The sequence below is a fragment of the Fopius arisanus genome, unplaced genomic scaffold, assembly GCF_000806365.1.
Source record: "Fopius arisanus strain USDA-PBARC FA_bdor unplaced genomic scaffold, ASM80636v1 scaffold00109, whole genome shotgun sequence".
NCBI lineage: Eukaryota > Metazoa > Arthropoda > Insecta > Hymenoptera > Braconidae > Fopius > Fopius arisanus.
The window spans coordinates 36,320-56,804 of NW_011887848.1; the positions used below are offsets into that span (position 1 = coordinate 36,320).

General features: G+C 37.4%; 2 protein-coding genes across 3 annotated transcripts in view; one reads left to right on the plus strand and one right to left on the minus strand.

Annotated features, from left to right (window-relative positions):
* LOC105271379 (C-Maf-inducing protein) overlaps positions 1-8,807 on the plus strand; it is an 18,307-nt gene extending 9,500 nt beyond the window's left edge. The window contains exons 2-8 of one of the 2 annotated variants that reach the window (XM_011312904.1): positions 2,611-2,790; positions 3,083-3,678; positions 3,892-3,981; positions 4,314-4,566; positions 5,174-5,431; positions 5,829-6,129; positions 6,412-8,807. In XM_011312904.1, coding sequence (XP_011311206.1) covers positions 2,611-2,790; positions 3,083-3,678; positions 3,892-3,981; positions 4,314-4,566; positions 5,174-5,431; positions 5,829-6,129; positions 6,412-6,536 — 1,803 coding nt within the window. In that variant the 3' untranslated portion in view covers positions 6,537-8,807. The remainder of the gene's footprint in view (positions 1-2,610; positions 2,791-3,082; positions 3,679-3,891; positions 3,982-4,313; positions 4,567-5,173; positions 5,432-5,828; positions 6,130-6,411) is intronic. The other variant, XM_011312905.1, reaches the window with a different exon arrangement.
* Positions 8,808-9,232: 425 nt separating this feature from the next.
* Tsp (Thrombospondin) lies at positions 9,233-19,344 on the minus strand. Its single transcript, XM_011312906.1, has 15 exons — positions 19,129-19,344; positions 16,541-16,714; positions 16,194-16,420; positions 15,124-15,307; positions 14,951-15,039; positions 14,802-14,868; positions 14,487-14,706; positions 13,802-14,053; positions 12,892-13,009; positions 12,319-12,474; positions 11,618-11,999; positions 10,991-11,344; positions 10,604-10,831; positions 9,863-10,372; positions 9,233-9,587 (listed from the first exon to the last, which is right to left on the minus strand). The coding sequence occupies exons 1-15, from the start codon at positions 19,208-19,210 to the stop codon at positions 9,508-9,510; spliced, it is 3,123 nt and encodes a 1,040-aa protein (XP_011311208.1). The 5' UTR covers positions 19,211-19,344; the 3' UTR covers positions 9,233-9,507.
* Positions 19,345-20,485: the final 1,141 nt, after the last annotated feature.

Consider the following 20,485-nt stretch of genomic DNA (forward strand, 5'->3'; position numbering starts at 1 on the left):
GGGGGTGAATGGGAAAAGTGGGGGGAGTTTTCCAAGTGGGGGTAAAGAGTTCATGACGTCAGAGGACGAATTTAGGCCGCGGGTTGAACGACTGTTCGAGCGAGAGCTCGACCTAATCTCCGACCAGTGGCTCTTGCATCCCACCCCCTTTTACCCCCCCTCTTTACCCCCTTTTACCCCCCACAATTTCCCTTCAATGGTCGACTGCGGTAATGGCGCATGCAGGGGAATCAATGAACTTGTGTAAATTAAATTCCAGTCTGCGGCAATATTTCAGAATATTTCATTCAAGATTTTTTTTTATATTCCAATTAACGGAATTAATGAGGAGGGGGAGGGTATTTTCTGTATGACGGAAAAAAATTCTCAGAATTCCAGGGAAAATCGAATTTTTATTGAAACAAATGGCAATATTTTTAATATTAATGAATGCAAATTGATTTTCCGCGAAAAATTCATGGAATTAAAATGAAATATTCAACTCTCAGATAATTATAAAATAATATAAATAATAATAATAGTAATCAATTATTATTGTTATTATTATTATTATTAACATTGACATTGTTGATGATGTTATTGGTAATTATTGAGATTAAAAATATTTTTTTTAGTTTGCGATGATGAGATTGTGATAAGGGAATGTTTGGAGAGTTTTTTTGTTAGTGAAAAATGTGGAATTTTACGGAATTTGGTTGGTAATCTCACGGAATTTCCGTGATACGGTGGTTCTTCTGACTGATTGGAGTATGACTCGAGTGTGTCGAGTGAATTGGTGATAACGGGAGTGAGTACTGAGTATGAAGAGCGCAATGTACCGGACGTTACCGGAACCGACCCAGTGACATACTTGGGTTCGCTGCACCCTTTGTACTCAACTAAAAGACATTTTCTATTTTTGGATTACCTCCTCCAAGAACACCCCTCATATCACACTTTCTTCCATTCGCAAACCCATGAAACCCATGACGACACCGGAAAAAATGTCACTCGTTAAAAAATCAATCGAGAGAATTTTCGAATTTTTAATGACATGAGAATATCAATTTATTAATTATAGATTAAATAATTAATTAATTTTAATGTGTATTTTCTTTAATTGTTTCAATTCGTAAGAATTCCGAATTTTTATTACTCAATCGTTTAATTTAAATAATTCATTCAGCAATTAAGCGTTAAATTAGGAAAACGCTATTTGCCACGCGAGTTTTTAAGGAATATCTCGGGATTGAAGGGGTTTATCGAAATTTTTGCATCTACATTTTCTCCAGAGAAAGCCGAGCCCTGCAAAAAAGGTATCGATAAAAATATCGGTATCTCCCTTCACGGCCAAGATATCGTCAAAAAACTGGAGTACATAGACAACCGTCCCCAAATCATTTCCCCATCCAAGAAAAAATAATCGATTTAATCGATATCACGAATAATTTACTCAATTCGAAATTGATTTAATTGAATTAATAACAGATCTGATACAAAAAAATTAATTAACCATCGGAAAATTCGGGTGTCGCAAAAATAGGGAAAATTGAGTGTAAAATTTTCCAGTCATGAAAACCAGAATGAAAATTAAAATGAAAACATTAACTCGAATCGATGAGTCGTCGAGATAGTAGTGGTGCATGAAATGTGGTATTGCAACTCATACTTTAAGGGTCTCATAAAGTGCTCTAACGTCTAATTGCATTTTCAAACGATCGCCAACAGCGACCTATCAGCACAACCGTAAATTCTTATCATATGGAGTGCACGATATCCCAACGGGGACTCAACACGCGGCTTTCACTGCTAATACGTGATGGGGATTAATTAAAAAATTTTCTTAAACCCCGAGGGACTCGCGAGGGCATTAATTTTTTCATTTGCAAATTAATTTTTCTACTCCGCTGCCAAGAAGGCGCTGAAAAAATTCGTGATTAAAAAAACTTGCTGATTTCTCGGATCAATTATTTTAATTTTAATTGGTGAGAATGAGTACTGGGGAATAATAAATAGAATATTTATTTTTTTGGAGGGATTTCGGGGGAAAAGAAACCTTTTTTTATTTTTCGAAGAGATTTTTATTGTGGATGATATTAGAATTCGTGAGACGGTGTGTGATATTGGGTTTGAATGATGCAATTAGAAATTGATTAATGAGTAAATATTGATTAAAGAGAAAATGAGTGAAAATGAAAATTCCAGTTATTAAAGCCGTAATTAAAGCTCTCGAAATAATTTCCTCTCTGCAATTGAAAACTTGAATGAAGTCATTACTTTTTAATGAATGGTACTTGACATTTTCTTTTTTCATTTAATTCTCAAGAATTTATTTATTTAAAAATCCATAAAATCGTAGAAAAATCCTCAAAAATTAATAATAAACCAAAAAAAAAACTGGAAAATTCACTGATTTCCGTTTTTTTTTTAAATTGAAAATAATTCAATGAGAAAATATGGAATATTGGATGGAAGAGATCAAATGAATGGAAATGCAGAATCTTCTGATAAATTAATTAAACTTCTCGAAATAATTTTCGTTCTGCGATTGGAAATCCATTTTCGAATAGAGTCATCGCTTTCAGGGGATGATGAGATGAATTCAATGTGAATGAATGAATTTTATTTCAGTTGACTGGTTTTCTCCAGCAGCCGGTGCCCTACAGCAGTATGTCAGAGGTGTACGCAGTGGCCCGATGGGATCCGACGTACAAATATTGTCTGAGAATTGTTTTACCAGATGGTTCCCTCTTGCTTCAAGCGAGCAACGCCTACACGAGGGACCAGTGGTACCACTCCATCCTCTGGAAGGTAACTGAACCCTCGTAAAACACTTCAATCAAAAAAGCCAACCCTACCTCCAGAAAAAAACCTAGTCTCTCTCCCTCGACAAGACTAAAAATCGAATGAAATCTCCTAAAATATTGCATTTATAGAGAAACTCAACGGGACTTTTTTCTTAGAAATTTAATCTTCTACAAAAAAAGTTCTGTGAATTCTTCCCCTAAACCCTGTACTTTTCAAGATATTCCCAAAAATCTCCCAAGGATTTTTTTATTCGACTTGAAATGAAACTGGATTTCATCTAAACCCTCGTCCCCAGAAAAGTATCTTCAAGTACCAGCACTTGGTGTCACAGACACTCCGAGAGGAAGTGATCCTCCGAGAGCTGAAGACAATGGTAGATTTCGCCCTGTGGACACCCCTCCAGGACGAGAGGGTGAATGGAGCCCCCCTGGAGGCAGTTGCAAAACTGCTGGAGGAGCCAGTGCCACCAGAAATCGACAAGAGCTGTGACAAGAAGATCCTCGAGGCTGAGGAGGTGCAGATCCAGAGGGATCAGCGAACCTGGGCAGAATCTGTCCTGTCAGTTGCATCTCCACTCCTGGAAAAAGCTGCACCACCACCAGCACTCGCCAGGGCCCTTGCCAGACTTGCCCACAGACACCCAAGATCACCCCTGGTACCTGCCCTTGGTCCTGCCATCACTAGATGTCTCAAACACACCGTCGACTTCGGAAAATCACCTGACATGCGAAAACTCATTCAGATGTTCATTGCTGCTCTCTTCGAGAATAACGATGGGGAACAATCCATCAGGGATTACATTGCATCCGTTCATGGACCTGGAAGTGACTGCCCTCATCCCAGGGTCCTACCAAATCTCGTCGCCATCTGTGTCGCTGCTATTTTTCATAGGTAAATTTTTTTATAAGTATTTTATTACCCTATTCTTCTCTTTGGAAAATTAATCAAGGAATTTTAGCTTCTACCCGGTAAAGATTGTATGGTCGAAAGAGAATGTGGAGTCCTTGAAAGAATTAACAATTCCGATCTCAGAGAATGATGTAATTATTTAGGGTTAAACCTAAATTGAAGAGAACTCGATAATAGATGATTTTTTAAAAATAGATTCGAAGTCTCAAATCGAGGGCCCTTGAATACTGAAGAGAAACCCCAGCCGCCACCACTTCAGTGCTATTTACACGTCCTAAAAATAGCGTAAGTATTCTTCGAGAATAATTAATCAATTCCTCAAATCTTAATTCGATTTACTGACGTGAAAAGATTATAATGAAAGGGTTAACCGCCAGAATCAATGAAAGTCCCTCACTTTCCCGGGAAAAATCTCGAAAACAGCTGTATTTATAAAAAAAAGCCCAGAGAACTTTTTTGTAATAAATTCAATTCTCTACAAAAAAGTAATTTGACTTTTTTTCGTAAGCCAAGCGGTTTTCGAGATATCTTCAAAAATCCGTCGATCATTTTCCGCTTTACGCGAGAAATTCATGAATTCGATTATTTCAACGAATTGTTTATTTAATTCAATGCAGTTCGGAATACGCGGACTGGAGGCCAGGTTTAGGTGCTCTTCTCCAGCCAGTGCCATTCCCAGAGGCTGCCCTAGCTGACAACGAGGTTCAACAGTCAGTGTTATCATGCGTAATGAGAAATCTGGCTGATGATCCTCGATGTTCAGTTCATCGGGTGCTCCTACCGGTTCGTGAGCCACGACCTGGTTGGCTCCACATCGCCGCACCATCGAGCCCCGCATGTCCCGACGATGGTGCACTCTTCGGGGATATGGTAATGCTTACAATTCTAAAATGACGCATTTACAACAGCAGAACAAAAAATTAGCATAAGTCAATATCTCTTTGAAGCGCAGATGTTTTTTTTCGAATGTGACCTGGACAAATGATATGGTGATGTATTGACTGATAACCAGTAGATTTACGAATGACGAAAATTTCCGATGATAAACGGAATTCCCAGTAGAAAGAAGGCAATCAAATATTTTCCCAACGCCTAATCATTTTTTACGTTAACATCGACTCAGCGCTTCGCGTATATCTCAAAAGTTCTGGAGTTTAGAAATAAAAGTGATAATACATTTTGGTGGGGAATTTTATACTCTAGAAAAAAAGGTGGAATAAAGTTCTTCGTAGAACAGATGATTAACGAGATAATTGCATAATTAGAAAACTCCATAAAACCGATGAAAATATTTCTCAAAATTTTGGCGAACTCGTTTTGGAAATATCTCATAAACCGTTGGATTTAGCGAAAAATGTTATGAACAATTTTTGTAGGAAATTGAATTCTCAACAAAAAACGTACATGCAATTTTGCTCGAAAATGGAAAGATCCTGAGATAGCGGAGGATAAAGAACACCGATTTTTCTTTTTGTAGTTGACATCCCTGCTGGGCTGTTGCTGTCGTCGAAAAAAATTCATAGCATCTCTTCTGAAGCAAACAGGAAGTGCATGTATATTGCTAGCTGTGCGTGGCTGTGATGCAGCCCAGGAAGCCCTATGTCTAATGCTGGAATGGCGTTTACTTCCGAATGAAGAAGCTCGTCTGCAGGTAGTTTCCGCCCTGCAATCGACAGCCTCTGGCAAGACGTGCTACAATGGCCTCTGCCAGCGACAGAGAAATCTCCAGGAGTTGGTAAGACTTTCGTTCTCACAAAGAGACCAACCAATTTTCCCCAAGAACATCCGTCCGACCGAATTCCCTAAAGATAATCTACAATTTCTCTCATTTTTCTGAATCATCAACTCATCTCGAAAACTATCGATTAAAAACAAAAACGCTAAAGAACTTTTTCACAGCTAATTAAATTTCCGACAGAAAAGGTTCTCTGGTATTTTCTCTTAAAATTAAGAGGGCCTGAGATAAATCGATATTCAACAATAGTGCAATTTGATGTTTGAGCGAAGATGCGGAAAATGTGAAGTTAGAGTTTATTTATGAAGAATTCAAGTTGATCCCGTAGTTTTCTGGTCGAGATTGAAATAGTTGAGGCCCATCAACTGATGAAATAATGGAAAATTGTGTTACAAAGCAACAGAAAGGTGGACCGAAGAAATTAACTCTGCCAGTTCGTGCAACTGATGCCGATGTTGCTCTACTCCTGGGAGGTGGTGCCCTGGGCAATTTGGAGTGCCTCAGTCTGGCTTTCACATCAGTTACGTCTGCTTGCGCTGAACAACTTATTAAATTACCAGCCCTGAGGTATCTCAACCTGTGGGCAACGCAATTCGGCGATGCGGGGCTACAGATGATTAGCGAGCATCTCCAGAAACTTCAGGTGCTCAATCTGTGTGAGACACCCGTATCGGATAAAGGGATTTCAACGCTAGCATGTAAGTGCTCTAATTGTTTAACTGCGTCATTGCTAATGGACGTTGGAGCGAAATTGTGAAGAGGATTAGTAAAAGTTTGAGGATTAGCAAGAGTTCGACTAATCCAAGATAATTGTTTAATTATTTCGATAATGAGTGGTTCTACGAAAAATATGGAGAGATGATTTTATGTGGGGAATATCTTCGACGAAAAAAAAGTCCTCTGACATTTTCACGTGGGACGTCTCAGTTGCGGGGTAAACTCGAATTTCAATTTGTGTAATTCAGTTGTTTAATTCACAGCTTTGACGAATCTCAGAAAATTAAACCTCAACAGCACGAAATTGTCAGCTCAGACTTTTGAGTCACTGAAGAAGCGTCTGCCAGCCCTTCAGGAATTCGATGTACGATACACCGAGGCCTGGTGACCCGAGCCAATACCTCAGACTTCACCGAGTACTCCGGAAATTCGTAACAATGGCACAATTCACAATTACAGTTGCCGCACGAAAAAACGTCATTGAAGAGTGCGAGTGAAGTTTTGGGGTTCTCGAGAGAACTTTCAAAAGTTGGATTATTATATTCGTACATTTGTGATTGATTCTGGTGGAGAGATGAATTAACAGAGAATAACTAATTCGATAACTGAGAGAATGAGTTTCCAGATATTTTATTCATCTCTCCGTCAATCTTAATAACGTAAATAATCGTTTAATGTAATTCAGGAGGGAATGAAATGGTACCCCGAGGGGGGAATGGCTGGTACTACCGTCGACGACAGTCAAACATTTCTAAAGTTATTAATTATGGTTTTAATTGTGTGGAGGAGTGGTGAGTGATCGAGGTTTATAAATTCCTATTTTTTTTGGGAGTATCTCGGAATGCGCTGGGTCCACAGAGAAAAGTGAGAAGATATTCTTTGATAAACCCACGAGTCTCCGAGATATTCCCAGAAGATTAGCAGGACATTCCTGTTATTCACCACTTGCCCGCCAAATTGTTGAATAAAAAATGAGGAAGGAGATAAATTGAGTGGTACTCGTGGATGGGCCTTCTTGGACGGTTTTCCTAGTTTGCCGTGTGCCTCTTCTTCGACTCGTCTTCCCAAAATGTCCTCCAACTCCCAAAAGACAATTTGAGTCTACCAAGAGGCACACGAGGCAATCGCTAAAGTACATGAGCGAACAAAGGGGAACAACTATTACCAAAACAATGATAAACATTGTTTCTGTCCTTTTTAAGTGATTAATAAAAAAAATAACGACTTACTCACTCGTCTGAGGGTGCCCAACTGCCTTAAAACTACTGCAAAGTTCTGAGCGAGCACTGCCACACAAAAAAAAAACACAGGGATGCCGAAAATTGTAATTGGAGCGTTAGAGGATAATATTGAAGTCTAGGTGTGATTGAGTGAAGTAAAATGATGATCGCAACCTCAATTTTTTTAACCCACATTGTCAGATTTGATCAAACGACAAAATGGTGGTGAAGACAAAATTTCTTTCACAAATCTCTTGAAAATAACTGAGACATTTCCCCAGACTCAACTTCCGCCATTTTGTCTGATCTCTGGCGGTAAAATGCACATGAACTACTCGGAAAAATCATGATGACACTTTTAATGTTCAACCAAAGATCTAGATGTTCGATGTTCATAAGAGATTGAAGTTCTATTTCATGAACATCATCTTTGTATTTACCCTCTAACCTTCAAACCCACGTTGGCACGTCGAATGGGAGATTTTCACGTGGATTTAATTATTGTTCACTGGACACAACACTTTTCCACACTGTAGTCTAGTATTTTTGGATATTCTATCATTGACATTCACTGGTGGCGTCTGTTTCTCGGTGACAGTCATATTCCGATGTTTACTCACCGGCACACTAGCTCGAACTGATAGTCTCACTCTCCCCACCCCCGCTCTTCCATCCCTCACTACGAACGACTGACTCTCTTCCAACATTATTTACGCGAATTTTATTGCTTTGAGTAATTAATTCACCCGAATTTAAGCGATTTGTAGCCTCAATCGAGAAAATTGGAGGAGAAAAAAAATCATCGGTCGACGTACTCTTGCAATCTGGGGCGATTTGGGGCGAGGGAAATCGTTATTTATATTTTTGCTCGAGAATTAAATTATGTGCAAAAAAATTGAATTCAATTCTATCGTTAGTCCAGTCGTGATCGAGATAATCGAACAGTTGATAATTGGTATCGACAAGCGATGGACAGTGGTTTTGAGATTTTAAATTATTGAGAAAATGCAATGGTTGGGAAAAAAATTTTATTAGATTTTTTTTAAGTCTAGGAAATTCTCTTGAAGGATCAGTTGATTCTTGACTTTCAATATCTCATCAGCCACTCCACTCTTGATTAATCCTTTTACTTCATGGAATCACGAAAATCAGAAGTTAAATTTATAGTTTAAAATTGCCGTTCGACTCTAGTATCCGTATCGAAGGGTTTAGAATTGTCTTCTCAAAAGTATTTCGAGGACGAGAGTTTCTCTAGTGTAAATAGTTAAGCAGGATTAATAATTTATTGTAGCTAGGTGAATATTTATATCTTAAACGACTTAAACGTAATGAATAATGAAGTAAAAGATTGGAAAATCTGCGAGGCAGTTGAGAATTGCAAAAATACATTTTTAAAATCATAAGAAATACGCGTGATAGAGTAATAATAACGAACCAAAGTAATTAGCAAAAAATCGAAAAGCAGGAAGAGGAACTAATAATAAAATACGAATGAAAAATTCACCCACGTCTGATAAATTTATGAAAAAATATCACACCACTGCATACCCAAGTGGATAGGATGACTGATTTCTGTATTTATCGTTTTTCCATTGAAACCGGGGATTCCCAGGTGGGCAAGTCCTGCATTGAAATCTCCAATGAAAAAAATCATCTCGCAGAGACACTTGCCACCAATAATCCTTAAAAATATATTTGCGACGCTGCGAGGGGAGCAAGCATTGTAAGAAGACTGCTTACGTCAATTTTCAATAAGAAATTGTTAAGTTAGAAACGATGAAAATTATCTCGAAGAATTTAATACCAAAAACAAAAAGCGAAAAAATTGAAAAAAAAAAACGTAAAAAAAAACTGAAATTTCAAGTTCTGTTGAAGAGGCATTTATACACATGCGGATTTTCATTTACAGGGACTAAACATGTGAAATAAAAAACGTTATTGAATGATTATTAACAAAGTCATGAACGTCTTTGTGTCTTACATGTATAATAAAATGACGTTGAACATTTCGACTCAATGATTCTACCTAGCCCCATTACATTGTCTTCTCTCATCCCTCGTATTCACTATTATTCATTCAAAAAAATAGATTCATTGTTTAAATATATTAGTCTATCATTTCCTCTGGAGTTTCTTTTATTAATACTTCGGTGAGTCAATCCCGACTTTCGATTGGAGGTCGGATGGCAGCTCGTCGTAGACGATCTTGGGAACAGTTTCTGCGAATAAAAACAATAATCCAATGATTTTCAACTCCAAGAATTGTACAACAAAACCACTGAATTAATGAATCAAGCGGAATATCTCTGGATCTGAAAGAGATACGAAAATCATAGTGGATATCTTTTTTGTAGATCTCATTCCGTTCTCCAAAAAAGTTCTTCACAAAATTTCGATATTTTTTTTCGATTAAGAGATATTCTTCGAAATGTACGATTCTTCGAACGTTCGACTTGTGATTTTTTATGTATTTAGGAGGGGATAATGAACTGACCTCTGCAGCTGTACTGCAGGTGAGACCACCTGATCATCTCCTGGGAGAAGCAGAAGACCCCCAGTCTCCCTCCTTTGAGGACAGAATTAAAGATGTTCCCTGAATCAGCGACAGTCTTCTCCCCCTGGTAGATCCAGAGTCTGATCAGTCCGATTCTGGGTCTGTGGAGCAATTCCCACCTGTAGGAGGTCTTCTCCTTCCATCCGACATTCTGAGGGTCCTTCCAGAGGAGGGTCACCTGGTTAGGGGTGCTCTCTGTGTGCCAGAGGCTGTTCCTCAGCTCTCTACCAGGTCCTGTCTCTGAATCAACGAGTTTTAGCTGAATTCCAGGCTCTGCAACCGCTCTGAAGGGCTCAGAACGCCAGTACGTTTGCGGACTCTTCTTCCACATCACAACATAGAATTTCCGGTTGTTCTGGTAGGCAAACACAAACCCTATGTAGTCGTCATCGATGTCTGTGTTCACGAACATCGTCCCCTCGTAGTTCACTCCAGCGAATTTATCCAGACCTGAGGATTACCAAAAAATCAGAATTACACACGTCGTTTCTGGTCGATATCTCGAAATCTGAGGCAGACAGACAAATCTCTATGGGAACTTTTTTTTAGATTTTTCTCTGCCCTACAAAAAATCTCCTCTTCAAATTTCACTATCTCCGATAGATCTCGAGATATCCCATCGACTCTGGGGGTCGCCGAAAATTTCTCAGATTTCTCATTTTATGGAGAATGAAAAATTACCAATGGCAATTCCAGGATCACTGTTGATAGTTTGAGTAATCTCAGCTCCATCGTCATGAATGAGCCAGTTGGGGTCGACCTGGGCATCTCCAACGGGATCCAGGGCAATAGTCTCGTATTTCCTGAAGTCCGTCGTCCAGATTTGGCTGTTGTTCGGGCAGTTGTCGTAGGGATTTGCTATCGTGTCGTTGTCGTTGTCATCCCAGCATGCGTCTCCACTTGGTCCACCTATTTTAGAAGATTGCAAACGTTTGCAGGAGGTGAAAACGAAATAATTTTACAATTTCAAGTCACTCTCCTCAAAGGATAATGAAAAATTTAGGTCAGGGACTCTAGAAAGGGAATTAGTCATGCTAAATGATTGATAATAAATTGTTTATTGATTACCTTTTGTTCTCTCCTGTCGAGGATTGTACACGTAAGGACAATTATCAACGATATTGGGCACCCCATCACCATCGATATCATCGTCGCAGGCATCTCCTTTCCCATCGTTATCAGTGTCTCGTTGATCTGCATTGGGGAAGTCTGGACAATTGTCAATGTCATCTTGATATCCATCTCTGTCTCTATCGCGATTGTTATCGCAAACATCACCCACTCCGTCCTTATCTGCATCCCCCTGATTGCGATTTGATACTGTTGGACAATTGTCACAGGCATCTCCAATACCATCCCCATCCCTGTCATACTGATCCTCATTTTTAATGTACGGACAGTTGTCGTTGTCATTCAGAAGACCTGCATTAATTGCATTGATTAATTTTGCAGCGATTTAGCAGTAGGTAATCGGGCGATCGGTAAGTTTTTGCGGAATTCTTCAGAATCTGGGAGAGATGGCGAAATTTTTATTGAGACCTTTTTTGTAGGGGAGAGTCCAGTCTACAAAAGAGGTCGTGAGAAGAATTTCGGTATCTCCTTCAAATTCGGAGATATTTCGGGGAAATCGCGAGGGGCTCAGGCGATTTGATTGTTTAATTGGGAATTATTGTTTAATTGTTATTGCGGTGTTACCGTCATTGTCGATGTCAGGATCGCAGGCGTCTCCTAAAGCATCTCCGTCGGTGTTCTTTTGATCTGGATTATAGACCGAGGGGCAGTTATCGCAGACGTCGCCGATTTCGTCCTTGCGATCGCGATCTGTGTCTTCCTGTTCCCTGTTGGCATCCAGAGGGCAATTGTCGGAGGAATTTAGGACCCCATCATCGTCGGCGTCGTCGTCACAGGCGTCTCCTATCCCGTCTCCGTCAGCGTCTTCCTGGCCGCTGTTGGGTACGTATCGACAATTATCGGCGTCAATGATTTCTCCATCACTTCTCAGCTCTTCGTCGGGATGGCCGTCATTATCAGTATCCAATCCGCAGACGTAACCATCACCAGCCCATCCGACTTGACACTACAACAATTCCCAAGTCCAAAAATTAATAAATAAATTAATTAACCATTTCTAATTAGCCCCAAACTGGCAAGGAAACAGTCGACTTAAAAAATCGGTAAGTTTTCGAGGAATATCTCCGAATCTAAGAGAGATACAGAAATTTTTATAGAATCTTTTTTACAGGGCACATTCTACTCTGCAAAAAAGTTTATTATGAAAATTTCGGTATCTCTTTTAGATTCCGAGATATTTCTTGAAGACTCAAACCTATCGATTTGTTATGGTTTGTCTTTTTGGTAATTGAGTGTTTGTTGTTAATTATTGAAGCCGAAATTACCTGACAAGTGTATTCAACGTTTGGTACGATACACTTGCAGGAAGCTCGTTCATGACAGACTGTAATTCTATCAGGGCAGATATTACCAGCTTCATGACATCCCACCGTTTGATTGCCCGTAAATCCTGGAAGACAAGGGCCACATCTAAACGAGCCCTGAAATTATAAAAAAAGAAAAAAACCAAACGAAATTAAGTAATATGATTGCAATTACGTCATCCCACATTTTCGGCGAGACTTTAATTTCCCATGGAAAAGATCTAGAAATCGTTATTTCACTCACAAGTGATTAATTCTCGAGACAATTAAAATAGTTCTTCTAAATTATATTCATTAATATTTAAAATATTGATATTTTCTCTTCTCATAGAATCAGGTTTGATTTTTTTATTGTCAATGGAAAAAGTATTGAATTCTGCTTTTCGTTCATCTTCTTGGAAAATTCAATAATTAATAATAATTATCATGATTTAGTGGAGTGTTCTGCATTTTTTTTACAGTTTTTTTATTAGAATTTTCGATTTTTAGGGATAATTTAGAATGGATTGATGAGAAATATTGGTTTGAACTCACCTCAGTATTAATGCACTGAGAATTGGGTACACATCCAGCATTTCGTCCATCATTGCACTCGTTGACATCCACACAACCAGATCTGGAGCCTCGGAAACCCGCAGGACACTGTACGCATCTATCGACGGGCAGCAGGCATTTACACCGAATTTGGGTGGGTAAATATTGACTTATTTATTGATCACCCATCCATTCTCTCACTCAATTTCACACCTCCATATTCACAATTTGTAGAAAATAAAGCCCTAAACTCCGTCGGAACGATCAATTCAGCATCGAAGTGGTAAATGAAATGGCAATGACCCTCAAACACCGATAAATCTCAAAATCCATAGACTCTACGAGAAAATATCAGAAGACATTTTTCATCGAGTATTTAATAATCTCCAAAAAAGTCCTCTAGTATTTTCCTCTCAAATCGATAGCTTCCGAGATAAATCGACAACTACTATTTAATTCCATTCATAAACTCCAGTGAACGATTAATCAATGATTGATAATTAATAAAAAAATGAGAATTCAACAATAATTTACAACTTCGTTCCAGAATAATTATTCTCTTTATCTAAAAGGGGAAGAGGAACGTAATAATTAAATTCGATCTATCTTATTTTCACAATATTTTTCCTTTCGAATACCTTTTTTTATGTAATTACAAGTATTTAAGTACAAGTAGAGGAGTGCAGAGACGAAGAGAAGAAAAAATTAATCTTTTAAACTGTGAAAATGAACAATACGATCTCACGAATTGAGAAGTGCAATAAATCGTTGAAATTTAATGTATCATCTCATTTCATTGATCGAGAAAAAAAAAATTTGATAGACAATCTCGAAAGGATTAACTCCACAGCGTCAGGATAATTCTACGTGCTCATATTTCTAATAATTGTTCCAGGTTGGACGGTCGCACCTGTAAGACCCCGGTGTGTTCTTGCACTCCTGCTGTGGCCCACAGGGATTGTGAAGATCGCACTCATCAACGTCACGACATTCAGATCCAACTAGGACGAAACCAGAGAGACAACCCTGACACCGGAAGTAAGGATGCTCCTGGTGAGGATGACAGGAGCCACCGTGACCACAGGGATTTCTCTCGCAGTGATTCATAACCCGGGAACAACGCTCCCCGTCACCGGTGAATCCTGGGGGACAGGATCCACATCTAGGGGAACGACAAATTAATTCTATTCCATTTGTCCATTCAATTAAACATCTGATTACGTCTCTCACAGATGAAAATATGAATCTGCTAGTTCTATTTAATGCAACTGAATTTATTTTCCCAGAGGGTAAGAAATATTTTATTTATTTTGTTTAATTAATTTTATCGACGAAGTTACGGTTAGCTTATTAGTAATTTTGAATAATTCATCTGTTTGTCATAATTTTTTCTCTGAAGGGATTATTTAATTTGATCGAAAAAAAAAATTTATTGGAGTCTCTAATGACTGATTTTTCCTAAAAATTCACAGCAAATGAAGAATTAATAATGAAATTCTCGGAATTTCCGTTTAAAATATCTAATTTTTTCCAATTAAGACAACTAATTTCTTCATAATTATTTCAGATAATTAACTACATAGATGAGTAATTACCTGTAGCCTCGACTGGAGTCTTCACACCTGACACCCTGGAAGCATGGATTTTCCTGGCAAGTGCGAACCCGTTCACACTGGATGCCATTTCCCATCCAACCTGGAGGACAGACACAGGTTGGACCTGAGACTGTGTCCCTGCATGCAGCAGCTGCATGACAATGCGGTGGATTGTAGCTGCACGTTGGTCGAGGTGGAGGTGGAGGTGTCGTCGGCATCACTACAATTCCAAAAAAAAAAGAAATCGATTCCAAATTCCCGTAACTGCCAGAAATGTAAGGAACACTAATTTAACTAATTAATTAATTAGATCACCGATGAATCCTGGCTTGCAGGCGTTACACTCCTCCACAAGCTTCCGGATGTACCGCGTCTCCTGAGTCTGTTAAAAAAAATGAATTCCTCATTCTGGACTTTTATTCGGGTCTTTTTAAAAATTATTCACATTCATTTCTGTGACTCACGTTTATCTGAAGCTCTTCCCAAATTCGTTTCGTAAATTCAATTAGTGAATTCAGGGTTTTTATTAACGTACGCTCGCCGATGCAACCGTCTGGAAAAAAAATCGGTTCAGAATATGATTTTTGAAGAGGAGATGACTTTTTTATAATTTTTTATAATATCTCCATCGACGTACTTATTTCATCGATGGTGTGGATACTAGGCTGATCTCCTCTTCTCCTCACTCTCGTGGAGACGTTGCTACTGGCAAAATCGTAATCGACGTCTCGTAAATTATTTGAGAGACAATCCGCATGTTTCCATCCGTCTCGGATCCTCGAGCCCCTGTAGATCTTCAGGCTGTACTTTCTCTCCCTGAACTAATAGACAATAATTATTAATTATTGTAATAACATCATTATAATAGTTAAAAGTCTTTTATTGATGTGATCTAGTCAGTAGGTGGATTAGAATAGAATTAAGGAACTTCCTCAGGAAAGAAATCCTTTATTTATTCTCTAATGGGTAAAAAAGGGATAAATTGATGTTTTATTCATCGGGAGAAAGTCTTGGGAGATAAAAGTGAAAATCCTGGCGAATTGGAATTGAGTGTAGACAAAAATCGTGGGCGAACTCCAGATTGATTCCTCAATCTCTTCATTCCATATTTAGAATCTAGTCCGTCCCACGAGAGTTGAGACTCGCAGACGCAGTCAGTGCACCTCCTGCATTCATTTTTATTATTTTATTTGTTTTTTATTTATCGGGATAAAAATCGGGGGATGACAGTCTTGCGGATACGCCCATATTTGTGCTACTGAGATTGGGAAATTCAGATTGAGATTTCTGGGTTAGTCTATTTATCAAGTGCGTGGGTGTAGCCTGAAAATATTCTCTCATTGTGTTTAGTAATTGTGTGATTATCTCGGTTATGAGTGGTTTTCGAGAAAAATGTCACTCCACTTTTTTTGTTGAGAATTCAATTTTCCACAAAAAACTCCAATAACATTTTCCTCTAAACCCGATAATTTATCAGATAATCCCGAAATAAAATTACACCAGTCGAAATTTCAAGGAGTTTTCACAAATTTCCATGGGTTTTGATAATTACGTAATTATTTCGGTAATGAGCGGTTCTAGAGAAATATGTCATTGAACTTTTTTTTTAGAGAATTGAATTTCCTATAAGAAAGATTTATCTCATTTTTACGGTAACATTGCTAGTGTTAGGGTTTTGCCCCTTTGAATCTTTCCTCTTTCAATTACCACTTGGAAAGTCGATTCCTCCAGTCGCTGATCCATGGCCTCTCTGAATGTCACGTTCAGGGGAATTGATCCAATTAGATGGCAATCGACATAAACTTCCATTTTGGAATTCGGCTTTTTCTGGTGAACCATGAAAATTATAGTTCTCTTCGGTTCAGAACCATTCACGATTCCTATTTCTATTTCTTGTCTTCCGTCGCTCTTGTCTATTACAGTCTCCAAAATGACTAAAAAATACATATTAATCTATAATTATCAATTACTATCAAAATCTTGAGTGAATGGAATTAAAGGAATTAAATGATGAGTGGTAAATTGTTACAACAAATCGTCTTGGAGTTTATTACCTCGATCCAATGTAGAATCAAACATGAATAGAAATTTTGTTGTGGGATTTCCATATTTGGTCGCCATGAGGGTCTGTTTACCCGCATGATGACTGAATTTTTTCTCCCGTGGATGTCTTACGACAATTGCAAAGACATCGTCATTCTGAGCTTCTTCAAAACTCCTAGTTAAACCTGAAGAAAAAATGTAAAAAACCATTATTATTCGACAGTAGCTCCGCAGGCTTCGGCAATTCTTCAATTACCTTAATACCCAGTGATTTTACAACAAAACATCAATAAACTTTTTTTTAGGTAATCAAATTCCCCATAAAAAAGTCTAATACCATTTTCATCCAAACTCAATAATTTTCGAGGTAATTCGAAAATTACAGATGAACTCTCCAAGCTTCCGGAAACGCTTTCCACTTTTGAGGGTTCAGTAATTATCCAATTATCTCGGTAACGAGCGGTTTTTGAAGAAAAGTGGTATCAGAATTTTTTATAGAGAATTAAATTCTCCGTGAAAATCATTTGTGACATTTTTTTCTGGGACCACTCGTTATTGAGATAATTGAATAATTGATGAGTGCATTAAGGAGGCAACACAGGTAATGAAGTGATTATGAATTACTTAGCGGATTATTTTGTAATTCAAAGAGGAGAAAAAATCCATCTCTCAGGATTTATTCTTTCAATGATTCATCGAAGTCTGATTTAATCGTTAGTCATTGAGTGAATCAAGAACAAAAAAATATCTCGTTGCATCATTTCAATCGAATCAGTAACTCCAGTCTCTCAACATCATCATTCCTCCTATGGTAATTAGAACAATTATGAGTCCTGCGTGGGTCAATCAATGGTGGAAAATAATTAGCCCACAGAAAAAATTATAACACCCGGAGAAATGAATTGGAAAAAAATTCGTTATTATTCCAATCTCTCAATTTGTTTTTTGATGAAAAAAAAATGGATTGCACGATTATTTAATGGACAATTGGATAGATGCACTCACGAGTGTTAAATACCGTATAAAATCAAGACTTTGACCCAAATACTGGACCCCAATTGCTCAATAAATACATCGCATTTGTGACGATTCGTTAGCTCAAAGAAAACCGAGTAATTACAATTTCCCTTTTAGTAAAGTTACGAACTATGAACCACTGCTAGTGCGTTCACTGCATCATTACCTATTTGAGCGAAACCGTTATAAACAAAAGGAGATATCGTAACGTTCGATGAATAATAACGTTTTACGTTATTCCATGAATTTAGAATAAAATCTTGTGAATAAAATCCGGAAGAATTTAAATTGAAAAAAAAATGTCAGATGGAAAATTCATTATCTCGGCTGTCAATGATTTTACAGGAAAATGTCACTTGAGTTTTCTTTTGAAAATTGAATTTGCTGGAAAAAAGTAAAATAACATTTTTCTCTAAACCCTATAATTATTTAGATAATCTCGAACTAAGATCAATTCTCCAAAACTGTTGGGATTTTGTTTGATTATCGTGGATTATGATAATTACGTAATTCTCTCCGTAACTAGCATTCGTAGAAAAAAATGGTATCAGACGTTTTTGTAGACAATGAAATTCTCCAGAGAAAACATTATTACTATTTTTTAGTGAGGCCCATAATTAACGAGATATAGAAGTAATTACAGTGTGAATTTTTTTGTGAAGTGGAGAATTCGGGTTTTTTTGTGATTTCCATTTGTTTATTTCCACCGGTTGTTTATGAAATAATAATAGAGTTGATTGAACTCATTCAGTGACCGTGGAGACAACCAACTATGTAACTACCGGAATTTTCTCGCAAAGGGGAGACTGGTTTTCGCTTTTTGGTTGCACGTGAGATGCCGCAATGTTGCTCTCTTTATTTATTTATTTAATGCATTTTTATTTTTGACAAACTCCCATGACCCGGGAAGACATGACGACTGTTTTTCATAGTTAGCATCGGGATAGTTATAAATATCCAGAGTGTTATGTTTCCGTGAATAAGAATAGACAGTTGGCGTGCGCTGGAGAAGAAATCTGTTTGTGGAAAAGAATGAAAAAAAATTGGGGCCTTTCCCCGAAAACCAAAATAAAAATCTCAAACTCTCCAATCATCGACATAAATAATCGCCGGTTAATTAATTAATCTAATAGTGATTTACTGATCTAGAGAGTTCCATTTCTAATTTATTAATCGAGAGGAAAATCATTTAATTCGATTTCCGAGTGATTTATTTTTACAATTTGACCTAAAAAAATTATCTTCATTACCCACTCGACCTCTTCGAAGAGTTTATCATTGATATTACCCCCAGGACGCCAAAAACTCGCGAAAAAAAAAACGCAAACACAAAATTATAACACCACACTTCGCTGATTTTTTTCCCTCCATTAAACGTGGGATTATCTCGATAAAAAATGGCTCTACGATAAAAAGTGATAAAAAATTTTTTGTGGAGACTTAAATTTCCCACGAAAAATTCCTTTGAACTTTTTCAGTGTGACAAACGGTTTTTGAGATAATCGGGTGATTAGCGAGAATATCGAATATGAGTTATTTTTCCATGATATCAATTGTTGTATTTAATTAATTTATTAATTACCTTCGTCGTAGGTGATTGCGATAACAATTACCGAAAATGTTGTAAGGAGGAGGGTAGTTGCCACCCCCCTGAGTCCCACCATCACGATTAAATCGATAAATTATTTATGAAAAACACCAGTTCTTGGGGGTCACTCCAATTAATTACTGTTTTTTAATTATAATAATTATCCGTAATGCACTTTACTTGAGGAGACGCGTGTGGTAAACGGTCAGCATCAGCACTGGACCGAAGAAACTCATTCCACTGAGTTTTATACGGCGCCCACGGCTCATGTATTTATTTTTATATTTATTTTTCTCACGTTTTGGTTTTCCTCCGTTGTGATCCGTAAATAGGAGGAATGAACACGTGGAGATGTCGGAATCATCCGGAAAAACAGAAATCCGAAAGATTTTCATCCGAGAATTCAGGAATGAAAATTAATTTCCCGGAATTCACTCCGTAATCATCATTTTATTGTCTTTCGTTTATATTATCCATTTATCTTCAAAACTATCGACTCAATGGGAAAATATCTAATGACTTCTTTTATTGGTCGATAAATTTTGGACAGAAAAGGTCTTCTCATATTTTCGGTTAAAATCAATATTTTTTAAGATTAATCGATGTTTTGAAAAAGTGCAAAATTCGAATTTTCTGATTTTTCGGATTTACTCCGGAATTGTTTATAACAAAAAATTGTTTTCTTCCCACAATTTGATTTATCTATTGCGATTTCATTTTATTCGGTTCCTATCTTTACCATTTATAATTAATTCCACAAATTAATTTCCTACGAAGATTTAGTGAAAATATTTATAGACTTTTTATTTGTTTAATACAGCATTCGTGAATTTAAAAATGAAAAAATTCGTCTTGCCCTTTCCATTAAAGTGAAAACTCCTCCCAAAATTGAATAAAATCCCATGCTCATTAATTTTTATTACCATTAAAATTAAGAGTCAAGAAAATTCTCGTTGGAGTGTATGAGAATATGTGGGAAGTGGTTCCACCCACCATCTTGAATCCACTAATTACTCATTAAACAAGAGACATAAAATGAAATACGAATAATAGCTCACCATTTCGACTCGAAGAGATCCACCAGAAGCCTCCACTGGTTTATCAATTAAAAAATTCCACTATTTTTACTAATTAATTTAACTCCTCAACACTGAGTAACAGACTTCCACAATAATTAATCCTCTCTTTTAATTAATTAATCTTCTCTCTAAAAATTCATTACCGCCTCGTCCCACCACTGAATCAGTGATTTTCAATTATTAATAAATTTTCTGCTCTCAGAAGTCCCCAATAATTAATTGGGATTGATTATCGGACTAATTATAGAAATTCAGTGCCGATTTATACTCCG